The sequence below is a fragment of the Narcine bancroftii genome, chromosome 8 (assembly GCF_036971445.1).
Source record: "Narcine bancroftii isolate sNarBan1 chromosome 8, sNarBan1.hap1, whole genome shotgun sequence".
Lineage (NCBI taxonomy): Eukaryota > Metazoa > Chordata > Chondrichthyes > Torpediniformes > Narcinidae > Narcine > Narcine bancroftii.
In genome coordinates this window covers 44177184-44194321 of record NC_091476.1, presented here as the reverse complement: position 1 = coordinate 44194321, position 17138 = coordinate 44177184, and the positions used below count along the sequence as shown (strand labels likewise).

General features: G+C 40.7%; 1 protein-coding gene across 5 annotated transcripts in view; it reads right to left on the bottom strand.

Moving 5' to 3' along the window:
• The window catches only part of LOC138740622 (mediator of DNA damage checkpoint protein 1-like), a 104335-nt gene that overhangs the window by 38948 nt on the left and 48249 nt on the right, over window positions 1-17138 (bottom strand). For 2 of the 5 annotated variants that reach the window (XM_069893523.1, XM_069893525.1), the window contains 4 exons: window positions 13747-13821; window positions 7881-7910; window positions 6369-6446; window positions 2734-2814 (listed from right to left, as the gene is read on the bottom strand). In XM_069893523.1, the coding sequence (XP_069749624.1) occupies window positions 2734-2814; window positions 6369-6446; window positions 7881-7910; window positions 13747-13821 (264 nt within the window). The remainder of the gene's footprint in view (window positions 1-2733; window positions 2815-6368; window positions 6447-7880; window positions 7911-13746; window positions 13822-17138) is intronic. The other 3 variants (XM_069893524.1, XM_069893526.1, XM_069893527.1) reach the window with 3 other exon arrangements.

Genomic DNA, 17138 nt, shown 5'->3' with positions numbered 1-17138 from the left:
GTCGCAAGGACAATGTACAAACTCCTTATAGTCAGCACCAGATTTGAACCTGGATTGCTTGTGCTGTAATATGGTAACCGTGTCACCCAATAAGAGGATGTTAACAAGGGTATGTCCCCCTAGTCACTCATTCCCCAAGGAACAAAGTCTAGTTTGGAAAATGTGATAAATTATTCATCATACAGCAGAAAATATGAGCTTCACAGAGGTGCGTATCATTTTCTTTGCCTATTCCTTGGAGAGCTCCGTCCCAAAACATTGATTATCTATCTTTATCTCCTATGGACGCTAAAAGACTGGCTGAGTACCTCCACCATTTTGGTGTGTTTTTACGATCACAGCATCTGCAGACTTTCGTGTTTCAAGCATATAATTTAACACACCTAATCTCCTCCACCATCGAATGTAGCCTCACCTCTCCCTCAACTGTCCCTTTCTCCTCCATTCAATCTCCTTTCCCATGCTCCTTGTTCTCGATTACTCTTCCACACCCTCTTCCCTCTTTGTCTTCTATTTCCACTCCAATCATTTTACCTAGTCCCCATGTTTTCTGCCTCTTCAAATGCCTTCTCAGCCTGTCTCTCCGCCACAGGCTGAGTTACTCAGTAAGGAAGCACATTGTCCAAGTTACTGGACTGGTATCTCGAGGTCCTGGATTGAACTGTTGATTCAGACTTTATTCTGGCCCCTGGTGTACTGTATTTATTTACATTCAAGTAATTAAATTCTGGATATTAAAGCTGTTTAGTTCTTTAATGTCATTCAAATAAGCAAATCTATCACCCTTACCTAGTCAGGTCTATATGTGACTCCAAAACCCTCAGTGGTTGAAATTTAACTGCTTCCTCATTCAGGGACAAGATGAAAAACAATTTGAGCAATATCTGCTTCCCATAACCAAATTAATGCATTTTAACTTCATATTCCAGTTAGCAATGAAACAGAAAACAAATTAATTCCAAGTTTTTAAACTTCCTGAATCAGCTGGTCATTAAAACAATGTTGAGCTGGCAATTTCCTTGGTCATGACTCATATGTTGCCCCTTCAGACAACCCCATTTTGGGCTTTACAGCTATTAGAACAGATTGGCTGCTGTAAAATAATAGATATTCAAATTTACTTTTGTAATGATCCATCATAGTATTCTGTTAGTTGCAACTTTTCTTCACAAATTGCATTGAATCTTCACCTAAAATCTTCAGTAAGAAATCACATCAACAATTATCTGTAAGCCAGTGGAACCGAGCTTGGCATAAATGGGGTGAAGTAGCAGAAATAGCTAGCAGGGAAGATTTTATGTTGTTTTAAGGTTATAAATGACCTTAAAGCAATGCAGAAAAAAGGATATCGACATCTTGCAGAAATCCTAAATTCAGCCAGTTCAGGTAATCTTGCACACCCCATTGACAATGGGTGTTTCAAGGAAAAAGGCTGATCCCCAGACCAGCCAAGCAACAGCCTAACATGGTTATATTTCCACACAATGTGCTGGACTCATTGCAATCCTCATTTGGGTGCTATGGTTATCTTCCTCTTCCCAAAAATGTGCTGGTAAGGGTGATTTACAGTAGGTAATTAATGTGCTGCACAACCTGTTTTTGGTAAGGTGAACTGACAGTCCTTAGATGCTGGAGAACTGGAACAATACAGAAACATGCGGGTGGAACTCAGCAGATTTATGATGAAGGGTTCAGGCCTAAAACATCGACTGCCAATTGCTCTCCATGGATGCTGTGTAACCTCCAGCACATTTATGCATTGTGTGTTTTGTATGAGTGACTTTCTAGTTTGGTTAAGAATGCTGTTAAAATTCATTCTCATTGCTGTGGATTTGGAATTACACACATGCCAGAGGAGAGAAAAGCAGAAGACTTCCTTCCCTGTTTAATATTTAATGTGAACTTTAGCAACTGTGCAGTCATGGTCACTATTTGTAAGGTCAGCCGATTAAAATATTAAGATTAGTTAATTAACTGAATAAAGTTCCAAGATGCATGATTTTGACTCAGTTTTTCAAGATACATCTCCAGGTTTCTGAATTAATAGTCCACTAATTTAATCACAGTATCACCACTCCCATCCATGTAAAATTCCCATTAATAAATCTGAAAAGAAATTCAACGGGCTGCTGGAGACTGGCTCATGGGAACCAAGTATTGGAACCTTGGATTCGAGAGGATGCTGAGGGCAAGACGAACTCCCAAAGGGCTTCGGGTGTTGAAGGCTTCTTGATCGTGTTGGAGTTTTGGTCCTGGAACTCTGGATCGCAATGGATTGAAAATGGCAGGGGGGACTTGAGGCAAATCCTTTTGCTTCTCTTTCTCTCATATTGTAAGGGTTGCTAGGCGACACATGGCAGACTAAAGGAAATTTTATGTAATACTCCATTTTCTGTTTTATTACATAATAATAACAATCTTGAATCTAGGAAAACTTACTTTACCCAGAATGCAGAGAGATTGTTTAATAAGATTTTTCAATAAAGATCAAGATAAACAACACTGTGCATTTAGATTGGATCCAAGAGCCAAGGTGAAAGTTTATGCTGATAGCATGAAGTGTGGGAGAACAGGTGGGGCTCAAGGACAGTTATCCAAAGGACTTGAATGGTACTACAGACTCAACATAATCTTTAAAGGAGATTTTGTATCCAACATAACGAACAACAAACTGAATCAAAAGTTTCTTTGTTTTCTCTCATCAGGTTAATGTAATTTTATCTCAGTATGTACCAGGAACTGTTGAAGTTGTTGTCTTATCCGGGTGATATTCAATTTCATGCTTTGCCATATCAGGGCTTATAAAACCCAAATCTGCATAGACATGACAAAAAAACTCAATTAACAAAATCTTCTTCTGTTGTAATAACCCCCCATGAATTATAAATTGTGTGAGAGGAGGCTGATTAAAAAGTAGCTCTTAGAAAGAAAGATCAATCCGTTTGTAAAGTCTGTCCAACTGCCAAATGGGTAGTGAGGGTTGACTTGTACTGTGCTGGGATGCATTGGAGCAGACTCTAGACAAGGTGATGAACATACCCACACCCACCTGCACCCATAGCCCCTATGGCTAGGATAACTGATGAGGATATAATAGAAGGACATAATTTAAACAGGAACAGTTCTTTGTGCAGAGTTGTTAAGTAAGGCCAGAAATACATTGAAAGCCAAGAAAACCGCAGCTGTTGAAGGTATGACAGATTGTTGGTGGCCCTGGAGAGGTGAACAGATATTCCACAGATGCTACTTCACTTACTGAGCGTTTCCACCGTTTTCTGCTTTTAAATTTTTTTTATATAACTAGAATGGTTTAGAGAACAGGATCTTCTCACAGAACTGCATATACCCCTTCATAATAATTACACACACACACACCTCTGCCCTGTTGTGTTCCATCAAGAGAGAACTGCATTTCATTGAGTCTTCTCAGCTCACACACACCCCTACCACTCACCTTACCCTCATTACTAACTACTCCACTTATCCAATGTCATCATGTTGTTCCTCCATGGAAGGGGGTGTGGGAAACAGTCTGCCACAGCAGCAGAATCTCCAAACATGCCTCGTTTGACCAAAGTTCGCAGGCTATAATATGAAAGATCATTGAGGGGGTCCTGACCAACTGCAGCAGTTGCTGTCCAGGGTTTCAAAATATTTCACCATCTTTAAACCACCTCACTACCCCCATACATTCTTGGTGACTCTCTATAGATAGTCTCATAGCACACAGAACAATATATGAAACGCCAATTTAACTAACCCCATCTACCTGCTCACAGTTCATATGTCTGTCTAAATGCTTTCTAATAATCATTTTCATATTTAATTTGCTCAACTCCCCTGACAGGGCATTTCAGGCCCACCACTGTCTCATACCTCTGCTTTAAACTTTCCCCCTCTCATCCCTCTCTACCCTGGGAAAAGACCCTGACTATCTAAGTCTCTCAGAATTTTACAGAATCAGAATTTATTGTCACGAACAAGTCACAAAATTCTGTGTTTTGTGGCAGGATCACAGTGCAAACATTCCTATAGAACACTTTATAGCAATAAAAATAGTGCACGAAAAGTAAGCCAGTACCTTTGATTCATTGATTATTCAGGAATCTGATGGTGGTGGGGAAGAAGCTGTCCTTGTGCCATTGAGTGCTCATCTTTAGGCTCCTGCACCTTTTTCCTAATGGTAGCAGAGTGATGAGGAATGGCCTGGGTGGTGGGGGTCCTTGAGGAGAGAGGCTGCTTTTTTAAGACACCGCATCTTGTAGATGTCCTCATTAGAGAGAAGTCTGGTGTCTGTGATGTTGCAGGCCAAGTTAACAGCCCTCTGAAGTTTATTCTTTTATTTATAAATTTTTATTTAATACTTCACTGTGAACCACGTCAGTAAAAATATATACAAATATTCAGTATTAATATATACACAGTGGCATTTTCATTTCCCCCTGCCTTCCCCCACCATCCCCACCCCCAATAACTTCAAGCAGGATATAAAAACAAAATAAGGAAGAAATAAATAAACAATAGAAAACAAAAGAAAAATAAATCGTACCATCCAATATTTATGTAACTTATCACATCAAGAGATAGGGTTTATTAGAAACTGCCAATTTCAGACCTTCATGTATGGTTCCCAAATTTGTTCAAATAAAGTATATTTGTCTTTTAGATTGTAGGTATTTTTTTTCTAATGGGATACACTTATTAATTTCTATGTTACCATTATTGTATTTTTAAGGTTGCCTCCTTTTTCCGACTTATCATTCTGCACTTTTTTGCTGTTGCAAGTACAATCATAATAAATCATTTTTGAACCCTGTCAAATTTTAGACCCAATTCTTTATCTTTTATGTTGCTTAACAGTAAGATTTTTGGGTTTTTTGGTATCCTATTCTTTGTAATTCTATTTAATATTAAGTTTAAATCCTCCCAAAAGGTTTCCACTTTTGTACATGTCCAAATTGCATGTCTTGTTGTTCCAATTTCTTGTTTACAACAGAAGCATCTGTCGAATATTGCTGGATTCCATTCTTTTAACTTTTGAGAAAGAACATATAGTCTATGGAGCCAATTGTATTGATTCACACGAGACCGAGTATTTATTGTATTACTCATGGTACCTGCACATAGTTATTTCCATGTTTCATTCTTTATTCGTATATTTAAATCCTTTTCCCAACCTTGTTTGGGTTTGTACATTGCTTCATCATTTTCCTTGTATTGCAATTTGGTGTACATGTTTGTAATTTTTTTTTTACAGTATCTGTAATTAAGTATTCGTAGCAGCTACTCTCAGGTAACCTTAGACTAGTTCCCAACTTTTTTAAAAAAAAAGTTCTCAACTGATAATATGAAAATATTGTTCCATGCGATATTGAACTTTATTATCTTTTAACTGTTCAAATGTCAATAAATTATTTCCCAAAAAGCAACTTTTTAAATTCCTTTTCTTGCCCATTCCTTGAAAAATAGATTTCTGTTGTAAAAGGAATTCATGGGTTTTGCGTTAATAACATTTTTGGTATTTAATAATTTATCATCTTTCGTTCCAGATGTATTCTCTTCCATATTTTTAGTATATGATGTAATATTGGTAGATTGTTATGTTGCACCAGAGTCTCATCCCATTTATAGAGCAAGTCAGGAGCTTAAAACTATGTAGAACTCTCCAGGAGTTTGGTGTTAGGAATTTGAGATTTAGTATGTCAAAAATTACTCTTGTAAATTTAAACAGGTGTATCACGGAGAGCATTCTGACTAATTGTCTGGCATGATTATATGGAGGTATCAATGCACAGGACTGGAAAAGGCTACAGCAAGTTGTGAACATGGCCAGCGCCATTGTGGGGATTAATCTTCACTCCATTAAGGACATCTGTAAGAGGCAGTGTCTCAAGAAAGCAGCCTCTATCCTCAAGGTCCCTCACCACCCAGGCCCATCCCCTCTGCACGTTGTTATCATCAGGAAGATTACAGGAGCCGGAAAACAAACACCAAAATGAACAAAAACAGCTTCTTCCCTTCCGCCCTCAGATTTATGAATGGGCATTACCTTACCATTTCTCTTAATTTGCACTAATTTAAAAATGTAAGTTATAGGAATCTTTGAACCTCTGATGCTGCTGTAAAACAACAAGTTTTGTTACACATGTTCATGACAATAAATTCTGGTTCTGAGGTACAGACTCACCAAAACTCTTTGTAGCTGCAGTGAAACATCTTCACTCCTGCACTCAATTCCCCAACAACAAAGGTGACCAACCTTATCCTTCCTCACTGTCCGCTGCACCACCACGTTGAAAGGCGGTCTGTTTTATCCTGGATTTGCACCATCTGACCAAGGACCCAACGATGAAATGCTGGCTGTTTACCTGGTATTGGGGCGATTGTTGAGGTTGCTGGTTTTAATTCAACAAGTTCCATTTCAGGACTTACAAAGCCTATAGCTGCTTGGACATGAGAAAAATGTCTTGGTTAATCATTTATTATAAATTACAAATGGTGTCTGAAATGCAACTTTCCAATTCAGACTTAACTAAAACCACATAAAAAGTGATCAACAGAAAATCCAATCTCAAGTGCCATTTTGATCTATAACTGTAGCACAGAGCTTGAAATTTACAGGAGTTATTGCATAGAATGTAATAGTGAATAATTTCCTCAGATTGCCTGCTTGCTCATGAACAACTACCCAGTTTGTAAGCTCTTAGCACCGTAAAGCAGAAGAAACAGGAGCAGGAGTCATCTATCTGGTCCGTTGCTCCTCCTTTGCCATTCAATAAGATCATGGCTGATCTGGCCAGCTATTAATGTTATAGCTGACCAGACATTAACCACGTGAAAAAGAAAGCTTTCTTTGTAAGTGGGGACTATTATTAGTCACAAAGTCCATCATTATATGCTATTTTGGCAGTAGGTTTTGGCTTTAAACTGTGACACCAACAGTGCATTTTAGATCATGATATCCTGTATCAATTAGTTATTTATGGTGTCTCCAATCAGAGAAAAATGACATCATTTTTTATTTAGCATGCCTAAAAAAACCTCAGAATTCCAAATCAACATTCAGAAGAAGTAAAAATAAAGCAATATTTCCCAGCATTCACAGAATTTCCATTATACTCCTCTTGGCAAATTTAATCCCTACACAACCTAACAAATATTCCAAAACATGACCACTAGGGACACAGTCAGAAAATGAGAAGCAGGAGAGAAGATGTCCACACGTAGAGGATGGTAGATATTTGGAACACTCTTTTGTAATTTATATCCTGTTACTTGTTAGTTTTTAATTTGAGATTAATATATTTTTGTTGAACAAAGCTATTTTGAGATATAGGAAAAAGCTCGAGAGTATGGAAATAGCCATGATCTTACAAAATGGTGCAAAAGGCTCAAAAGCTGATCCAACAACAGGCACATTCAGGCCCATAATTCCACTAATTAAATAACAAAGACTATAGGATAGAACTATGTATAAACCACCACCACTGAGCTGAAGGACTGACCAAGGAATACAATGAACTATTCCTCACAGAAAGGAAAATACAGACCAGAGGCAACAAGTTCCCAATGCAGTCCATGAAATGCCATTCCCATTCACCTTCAAAAACCTTTCCCATTCTCCTGTCTCCACCAACCCCCACACCTCCCCCTCCTCCTGTTTTCTCCCATCATCCTTCCTCAATCGTTATATTTATCTTCCTTAATCCTCCTTTCTCCTGCTCTCCCACCTCTCCTATTACCCGTTCACATTCCCCCCCCACACCCACCCCTTCAATTGGATCTTGTTCTCACCCTGCTTCACCTGAACAGATGTCAACAGTGGCATATATGAAATTTATGTCTAACCACAACCCAACAAGAATTAAAAGGTGGATTACCTGGTATTGGATGTGTCGGCTCTTTATTAACTGGAAAATAAGAGAATGCATATGTCATGATAATGAATATGCATGATATGTATTAACCTGACCGGAAGTCAGATGGTATGCACTGGAGGTAGGAGGGCGCGAATGGGGGAATAATGGAAGCAGGAAAATAAAGACACTGAGATGTTCAACTGGTAAAGCATGTGGTGATGTTGTTATTAATTTCACATTTCGGGCCACAAATGTGACATTGGCGACGAGGATAAACATTTTGGATTTTAAAGGTGATAAATATTTTGGATTTTGAATCGGTGGCTTTGAGCTGGAAGGTTTTCTTCATGGCAGTCACAGGAGCTGAATTTCTAGCACTTCGAGGTGTTCCTCATTTTGACCCGACGGGTGATGCAAGCACTGTGAGTGTGAAGTGGAAGGCATGGCTGGAAGAATTTGAAGCCTACGCCGACAGTCGTGGCCTATTTCTCGATAGCAGTACGGAGGAACAGAAAGCGCAGCGGAGGGCGTTACTTCTCTTCACCGCAGGACCCGCAGTTCGGGAAACTTTTAAGACGCTTTCGAATACTGGAAGGAAGGAGGAATACCAGAAAGCCGTAGATGCATTGAATGCACACTATGTGGTGACACCAAATGCTACATTTCAACACCATTTGTTTCGCAAAACAAAACAAGAAGATGGAGAAACGGTTGCCCAGTATGTGACGAGATTGCGACAACTGGCTGTTGGATGCAATTACATGGCAGCTGATTTGGACAACCAGTTATTGGATCAAGTTGTGCAGCACTACAGATCAGACAAACTCAGAAGGCGACTGCTGGAAAAAGGGGGTGAGTTGAAACTTACCAATGCTTTAACAATGGCTGCTGCATTAGAGGCTGTTGAGGGGCAATTTCATACCATGAAATTGAAAGACAACTCAAGCCAGCCCAGTAAAGACAAAGTTGGTCAACAAGTAAATAGGCTCTCGCATAGCCATAGCCAGCCAAGAAATATGCCGACACATGACTTGGAGTGTTACAGATGTGGAAACAGAGGTCATTTTGGAAAAGACCCATGCTGCCCAGCAAAAGGCAAAGTTTGTAGAAAGTGTGGAGGTAAGGACCACTTTGCAAAGAAGTGCAAAAGTAAGTCAAATGCAAACCAGAATGGGAAGAGTACAGCTTCTAAGGGCAAAGCTTGGGGGAAAGGAAAGTATCCTGGAAAGAAAGGCACTATTCGCCATATAGAAGGTGACCCAGAAAGTGACGATGATGATGACAACCAGGATGGGCAGAAATACTATCAGTTTACATTGAATGATGTACATCATGAGAAGGTCCCAGTGATCATTGGTGGTGTGACAGTTCCGGTCATTGTAGACTCAGGCAGTGACAGTAATGTAATTGACCGACATTTATGGGAGAAATTGAAAAGAAAAAAGATCATTTGTACATCAAAGAAGTGTTCAAAGAAACTGTATCCATACACAGCAACCAAGCCATTGCAGACCATTGGATGTTTCATTGCGACTGTTGAAGCTGGTGACAAGTACACTGAAGCAGAGTTTGTTGTCATAGACGAGAGGGGAGAATCATTGCTGAGTAGACGCACGGCGCAAGACCTGGCAATACTTCATATTGGAGCTCGTGTCAATTCAGTTCAGTCATACGAGGATATGAAGCAAGAATTCCTCGCAGTTTTCCAGGGAGTAGGAAAGCTGAAAGGTCGACAACTAAAGCTAGGAGTGGACAAAACGGTCAAACCCAAGGTGCAACCAGTTCGCAGAACTCCATTTGGACTTCGTGGGAAAGTCGAGGCCAAAATCAAAGAGTTGATTGAGCAAGACATTATTGAACCTGTAGAACATTCAACACAATGGGTCAGCCCAGTAGTGATTGTGCCCAAACCAAATGGTGACATAAGACTGTGTGTTGATATGAGGATGGTCAATGAAGCTATAATTAGAGAACGGCACCCCATACCAACAGTGGAGGAAGTACTTCAGGAGTTAACTACCAGTCAGGTGTTCTCAAAAATTGATTTAAAATGGGGCTATCATCAATTAGAGCTGGACCCAGAATCCAGGGACGTGACAACATTTGTGACTCACTGTGGATTGTACCGGTACAGGAGACTATCGTTCGGCATCAATGCAGCTTCTGAGATCTACCAGTATGAAATCCATCGAGTGATTCAAGGCATTCCTGGAGTTGCCAACATTTCTGATGACATCATAGTCCATGCGGCTACAAAGGAAGAGCATGACAGACGGTTGAGGTGTGTGCTATCCAGACTACAGGGGGCAGGCCTTACCGTGAATGGAGACAAATGCCAATTCGGTGTGTCAGAGATGGACTTCATGGAACACAGGCTTACACGGGAAGGACTGAACCCAGCTGAGGCCAAGGTGAAAGCTGTTGCAGATGCACATGAACCCCAGAATGCAACAGAGGTGAGGAGTTTCTTGGGATTGGTTAATTATTGTGCAAAGTTCATCCCTAATTTTGCTACACTGGCAGAACCACTGAGGAAACTAACCAGGAAAGGTGTACCATTCCATTTTGGCTTTGAGCAGAAGGAAGCATTCACAGCTCTGAAACAAAGTCTGACAAATGCCGATACTCTTGGGTATTATGATCCGGCTGCACCAACCAAAGTTATAGCGGATGCTAGTCCTGTTGGTTTAGGAGCCGTGTTGGTCCAGATGCATGATATGGGACCAAGAATCATTGCCTATGCCAGCAGATCTTTGACAGATGTGGAAAGGAGATATTCTCAGACAGAGAAAGAAACACTCGGACTTGTATGGGCCTGCGAGAGATTCCATGCATATTTGTATGGCATTGAATATGAACTCATCACGGACCATAAACCATTGGAGGTGATCTATGCCGCCAGGTCCAAACCGTGTGCCAGGATAGAACGATGGGTGCTCAGACTCCAACCGTACAAGTACAGAGTAGTTCACATTGCCGGGAAAGCAAACATTGCTGATCCGCTGTCCAGATTGTTGAAAGATGGATGCCCACAATCCAAGTCAGAATTTGGGACAGAAGCAGAGAGCTTTGTACGCTTCGTAGCTATTCAGTCGACACCGGAAGCTGTGACAACGAGGGAAGTCGAGAGAGAATCCGAACATGACCCAGAACTCATGGAAGTTAGAGAATGTATCCAAAGTGGACAATGGGACAAGTGCATTCACAAGACATATATTCCCATTAGAGACGAACTTTGTTGCATCGGGCAGTGTGCATTGAGGGGGTGTAGAATGGTGATACCACAGAGGTTGAGACCAAAGGACACCTAGGTATTGTTGGTACCAAGCAAAACCTCAGGAGTAAAGTATGGTGGCCAGGTTGTGATAAAGACGCAGAGAAATTCGTCAAAACCTGCCATGGGTGTCAACTCACAAGTAGGAGTAATCCTCCAGAGCCGATCCAGAGTACGCAACTCCCGACAGGACCATGGATTGATGTAGCTGTTGATTTTCTCGGACCTTTACCAACTGGTGAGTCATTCATGGTAGTGGTAGATTACTAGAGCAGATACTATGAGTACTCTGTGATGAGGTCAACGACCACTGAAAAAACAATACAAGCATTGGCAGAGATCTTCGCGAGATATGGATTGCCTGTTACGCTATACTCTGACAATGGTCCACAGTTCATTTCAGAGACATTTGCTGAATACATGAGGACCACAGGTATCCACCATCATAAAGTAACTCCTAAATGGCCGCAAGCCAATGGGGAAGTAGAGAGACAAAATCAGTCCATCGAAAAACGATTATGGATTGCTCATGCAGAAGGACAGAACTGGAGAGAAGCACTGCTATCCTATGTAGCTGTCTATCGGGCAACGCCTCATGCAACCACAGGGAAAAGTCCTGCAGAAGTACTTTTTGGGAGGAAAATCCGCACAAAAATGCCCGAAATAAAGGAAATCAGGGACGACCAGGAGATGAGGGACCACGATGCTGAAAAGAAGGGAGCAGCAAAGCTGTATGCAGACTCGAAGCGTGGGGCCAGGTACTCAGACATCATGCCTGGAGATAATGTTCTGGTGAGGCAAGAGAGTGGTGGTAAGCTAGACACACCTTATTACCATCAACCCTACACTGTTGTATCCAGAAGCGGCAGTATGGTGACAGTCAAGTCTCCAGCTGGAGTCCTGTACAAAAGAAACGTGTCTGGTGTCAAAAAGTACCAATCTAGAGCGACACCGAGTGAAGTGGTTGGAAGTCCAATACGAGATGCTCAACCTGAGGGACCAGATGATGTTCCAGAGGTAGTTACCAGCATTCCCGATGAAGTGACCAGAGTACCAGAAACACCAGAGGCCACAGCGAGCAGTGTTTCCGGTGCTGAGGGTGAACAACCAGGTTGCGACAGTAGCATTGCAGGAAGGCCGAGACGGGACAGGAAACCACCTAAACGATATGAAGATTTTGTGCCATATTTCTAATCGTGCCCGCATTATCACGAAAGTGAAAGTCTGTGATAGTTGGAATGAGTTTCAATGAAGCGCAGTAATGTTACTCACCAAGGAAGAGAAATGATGATGGGAACATTTGGACAGTGATTTGATCAATACATCATAAAGTACATGTATGAGTGCTGTATGAATTGCATTTTTGTTTAGTGGACTATTTGGTATTAAATGAAAAACAAAACAAAAGTATTGGAATTTAAACATGTGAGGTGTATAAATTTAAATGTTTACATTTTGCATATGAAGTGAGCATTGTATTAGTATAATTACAGAAGAACAGTTGAGCTATTATATTACATTTGGTTATAACATGTTTATTTTACATTTTGTGAAGAGGGAATTTGAAGTCGGTTTTGTTTTGAATTTGAAGTTGTTTTGTTGGTTCAGAAGGCAGAAAAATGCTATTGATAGTGTTAAAGTGTTTACATTTAAACATAAAGATATAAAGTTTATTTCTGGTGAAAGGATGGATGTCATGATAATGAATATGCATGATATGTATTAACCTGACCGAAAGTCAGATGGTATGCACTGGAGGTAGGAGGGCGCGAATGGGGGAATAATGGAAGCAGGAAAATAAAGACACTGAGATGTTCAACTGGTAAAGCATGTGGTGATGGTGTTATTAATTTCACATTTCGGGCCACAAATGTGACAGCATAGAATTACAAAATTACCTAATTAACAAACTCATCTCCTCCCATCATAAATTTTAAAAATGTACTTGCATTACAAATTTTCATCTCAAATGACACCAAAACACCTCATTTAAGGGGGTGCAGTGAAGGTTCACCAGACTGATCCCTGAGACAGCAGGACTGACAAATGAAGAAAGACAAGATAGACCAGGGTTATACTCACTGGGATTTGGAAAAATGAGAGGGAATCTCATTGAGTTGGATAAAATTCTGACAGGACCAGTCAGGTTAGATGCTGGAAGAATGTTTGAGATGTTGTGGAAGTCCAGAACAAGGGGTCACAGTCTCAGGGTAAAGGGAAAGCCACTTAGGACTGAGACTGTGAGGGTTGTGAACTTGCACAATTCCACATCACAGAAAGTTGTTGAGGCTGGTTAATTAGATCTATTCACAAGGGAGTTGGATGTGGCACTTATAGCTAAAGGGATCAAGGGGTATGGAAAGAAAAGAGGAGTAGGATCCTGATCACCATGATCATATTGAATGGTGGAGCAAGCATCAGAGTTCCAAATGGGCTCCCCTTTATTCTTAGGCGACATCCCTTGCCCTGGATTTCCCAACATTGGGGACATTCTTCTTGTATCTAAACTGTTTAGCCCTCTCAGAAGTTTACATGTCTCCATGAAGTCCTTGCTTCCAAATTCTAATGTGCATAACCTGAATGTACATGCCACAGTTTAGTCCTGGAACTTACCTGCTCCCGAGGCCACCCTTGAATCTTCTGATGTGGTTGAGAGTTTTTCCATTTCAGGGCTTGTAATGCCAATAACTACATGGTCATGACAGAAACACATAGGTTAATAAGCCATGAAAAATAGCAAATGCTACATAGCTTGCAAAAGTCCAACCCACATTGAATTAAAGCAGGTTCTGTCAGTGGGAGAACAAATTTACCTGTTGCTTCTGGTGGCACAGAGCTAGAAGGTTGGTTAACTGTTGCTTTACATAAACCTAGTTGCAAAGCCCATTGATGAAATAATTTTAATTTAATTTAGACATACAGCACGGTAACAGGCCATTTCACACCACGAGTCCATGCTGCCAAATTTACACCCAATTAACTCACCCCCAGTACATTTCAAACAGTAGGAGGAAACCAGAACTTCTGGGGAAAATCCATGCAGATATTGGGAGAATGTACAAACTTCTTACAGACAGTTCAGAATTTGAACCCTGGTCCTGATCGCTGGTGCTGTAAAGGTGTTGCGTTAATCGGCACACCAACTGTGTGCCCAATTTAGTGCGACAGCACTGTATAACTGAGGGGCGGAGAGCATAAACAAGAGGCCTAGTCAGTGGCACACACATCCCACTAATGAGCGACTAAAAATCTTCAGTGCAAAGTCATTGAGCCAGTAACACTAGATTCAGTCCATGCCTTGGACTACCCCTGAAGCCCTATCAGCCCGATGACCTCTGGACCTTCCTGCTGTGGCACTTTCCGAGGCAGTTATCAGGAACAGTGACTGGGGTCCCACTCCTCAAACCGATTCCATATCTTCTGCCAACTGTCAAATCCCAATGAACTTGGAACTATCCATGATGATTATAGACATTCAAAATCGATGCCCAAGTAGTAAAACAATTACAGATTTAAAAATATAAAACAAATTTAATAATTTTGAAATAATATTCCTAAAAGTAATAAATTTTGGAAAAAAATTAAAATGCATTCACTTACCTTTTCATTTAGATTGGCAACCCCGCTCGGATAACACCGCTGGCTGCACCCAAACCATTCTGCACCCACAACTAATTTTGTTCACAGGTGCATCTCTGAACTGAGTGAAGATGTTTGACACCTTTCACTGATCTGTTTCAACTCTTCTTCTACTCTTAGGAACATTCTGAAGAGTTTCTCTATTCACACAATATCCTGCTTTTCATTTCTTCCATCCAAATGGATTATGCCTATTTTCCACATTTTAATTCACCTGCCACGTCTGCCCTGTTGCAGAACTGTATTCACATCCCTTTGTATTTGTCCAGTAACTTGAGATGTTTCTGCTTCCTTTCTTAGCTTAGGAAAATCCGACAAAAAAAGCACTTGATCCAAGTCCAAGTTCAATATAATCTGATTGTACATATACAACGAGATGAAACAGTGTCTCTCCGGACCACGGTGCATACACAAAAACACACAATATCCAGTACTCAACAATCAATTTAAACAATCAGAGCAAACACATTGTTAGCTGGATGTCGAATCTGGAATGGAGCCACACTTCCATAATTACCAGTTATTTTCAGAGTGCAGTGATCCCCAATTCCCTCTGGTTCAGATGCAGCTGCAGGTAATCCAGTTTATTTTCCAGAGATTGTACATTTTCAAGTAAAATCATCGGGAGCACAGGACTAAATTTGAGTCTTACATGAATGCCGGCACACTTAGTGTACTTCTGCTTCCTTTTCCACTGTTCCTGACAATCCCTTCCTTGAGTTTCAGTAGTGGGCTTCGATTTGGTGCTCACTGCCGTCATTGAGCCAGTTTCGCACAGTAGCTTCCTGACCTAGTCCTCTAGCTTGGTAGATCTACAGGTGTTAGTGTTCCTTACATTCAGCAGTGTTTTTGGAGCCAGAGTGGCTGCTGCAACCATGTTCACCACCATCTTCTACTGATCCCTTCATATTTGACGTAGCTCCTAAATACCTGAGGCCCAAGCACTTACCCCTGTAATGCCCTGTCTCGTCAGTCCAAATACCAGGTCTCTCCATCCTGCTGGTTATGCCTCCAAATAACTCAAATAAATGCTTCCTTTCATGATATATTTGATTTTCTAAATCTCCAGCTATATTGATCATAATTAATCATCAATATTATGAATAATGACTCCAGATTTTTTTTCCCAAATGCCAGTTGCTAGTCCACACTTGGCTGAATGAAACAGTAAATCTTTCCAACTTTAGCTGACCCATTTTTCTTTAAATATAAATCTTTCCCACTTCTTCACCTAATATTTCTATGAATGTGGCTGTTTGCATCTCCCACAATCCCTCCGTTTGTCTACTGCACCCTCCCTATTTTTTAATCTTCTTTTATCTGCATTGATTCTCACCAATGGTCATCCATTCCCTGCTCCTGTCCTTACTGTAACAATATTAATATTTGTGGAGAATTTATAAGATTTAGAGTAGGTCACATACATAGACACATTTTAAAACAGATCTCATTTGAAAGACTGAAGAATTCACATTGCAAGATCTCTGGAGAATGTAATCACCTTTCACAAGTAGGTGTTAATTGAACTGACATCATAAAATACTTGACCATTGTCTTGCTGGAGTCATGCTGTCTATCAGTACCCTTTCTGCAAAGTGTTCACAGTAAGGTCAATTCTGGATTGAGAGAGAGAGAGAGAGAGAGAGAGAGAGAGAGAAGCCCTCTCAGCTGGTGTGTGTGTGACACAGTGCAATCCAGGAAGAACTGATGAAAAATTCCAGAGCAGTAGATGGCTGGAAGTGCTATCTGTCTGATGTTTCTCTAGAAATAGAGGAAGGAATGGAACTCTGTGGTAGCTTGGTTACCATCTAGAAGACCTTGATGGGGCAAGTTTCATCAGCAAGATCCTGAGGTGACTAGTGGTGGTACCTCAGTTGTGGAAATCCTGGAGCAACAAATATCTCTCTCTGCAAACCCTACAAGAACCTTCCTGAGCAGTAAACATTTACCTTTCAAGCACCAAGCCTGGTGAACTTTATACATATTAAATTCTGTGCACAGTATGGTGATTGCCTGCAACCAGAGAACTTGGAAGGAGAAGTGAGATTGAACTAAGAACCAAAGAACTTTTCTTGAATTTACACACGCATTACATACACGTCCTCAGAATTAGAAGGGGGTAATTTGGGTTAGTATAGAGTATAGTGTAAGAATAGAGTTAAGTTAAAGTTTCATTCTATTTTCATGTTTGAAGTTGATTAAAAATAACTTTTGTTTTAGAAACATAGAAACATAGAAGATAGGAGCAGGAGTAGGTCATTTGGCCCTTCGAGCCTGCTCTGCCATTCAATGGCTGATCTTAAAGTTCAGTACCCCGTTCCTGCCTTCTCTCCATAACCCCTAATTCCCTTATACTGAAGAAATAT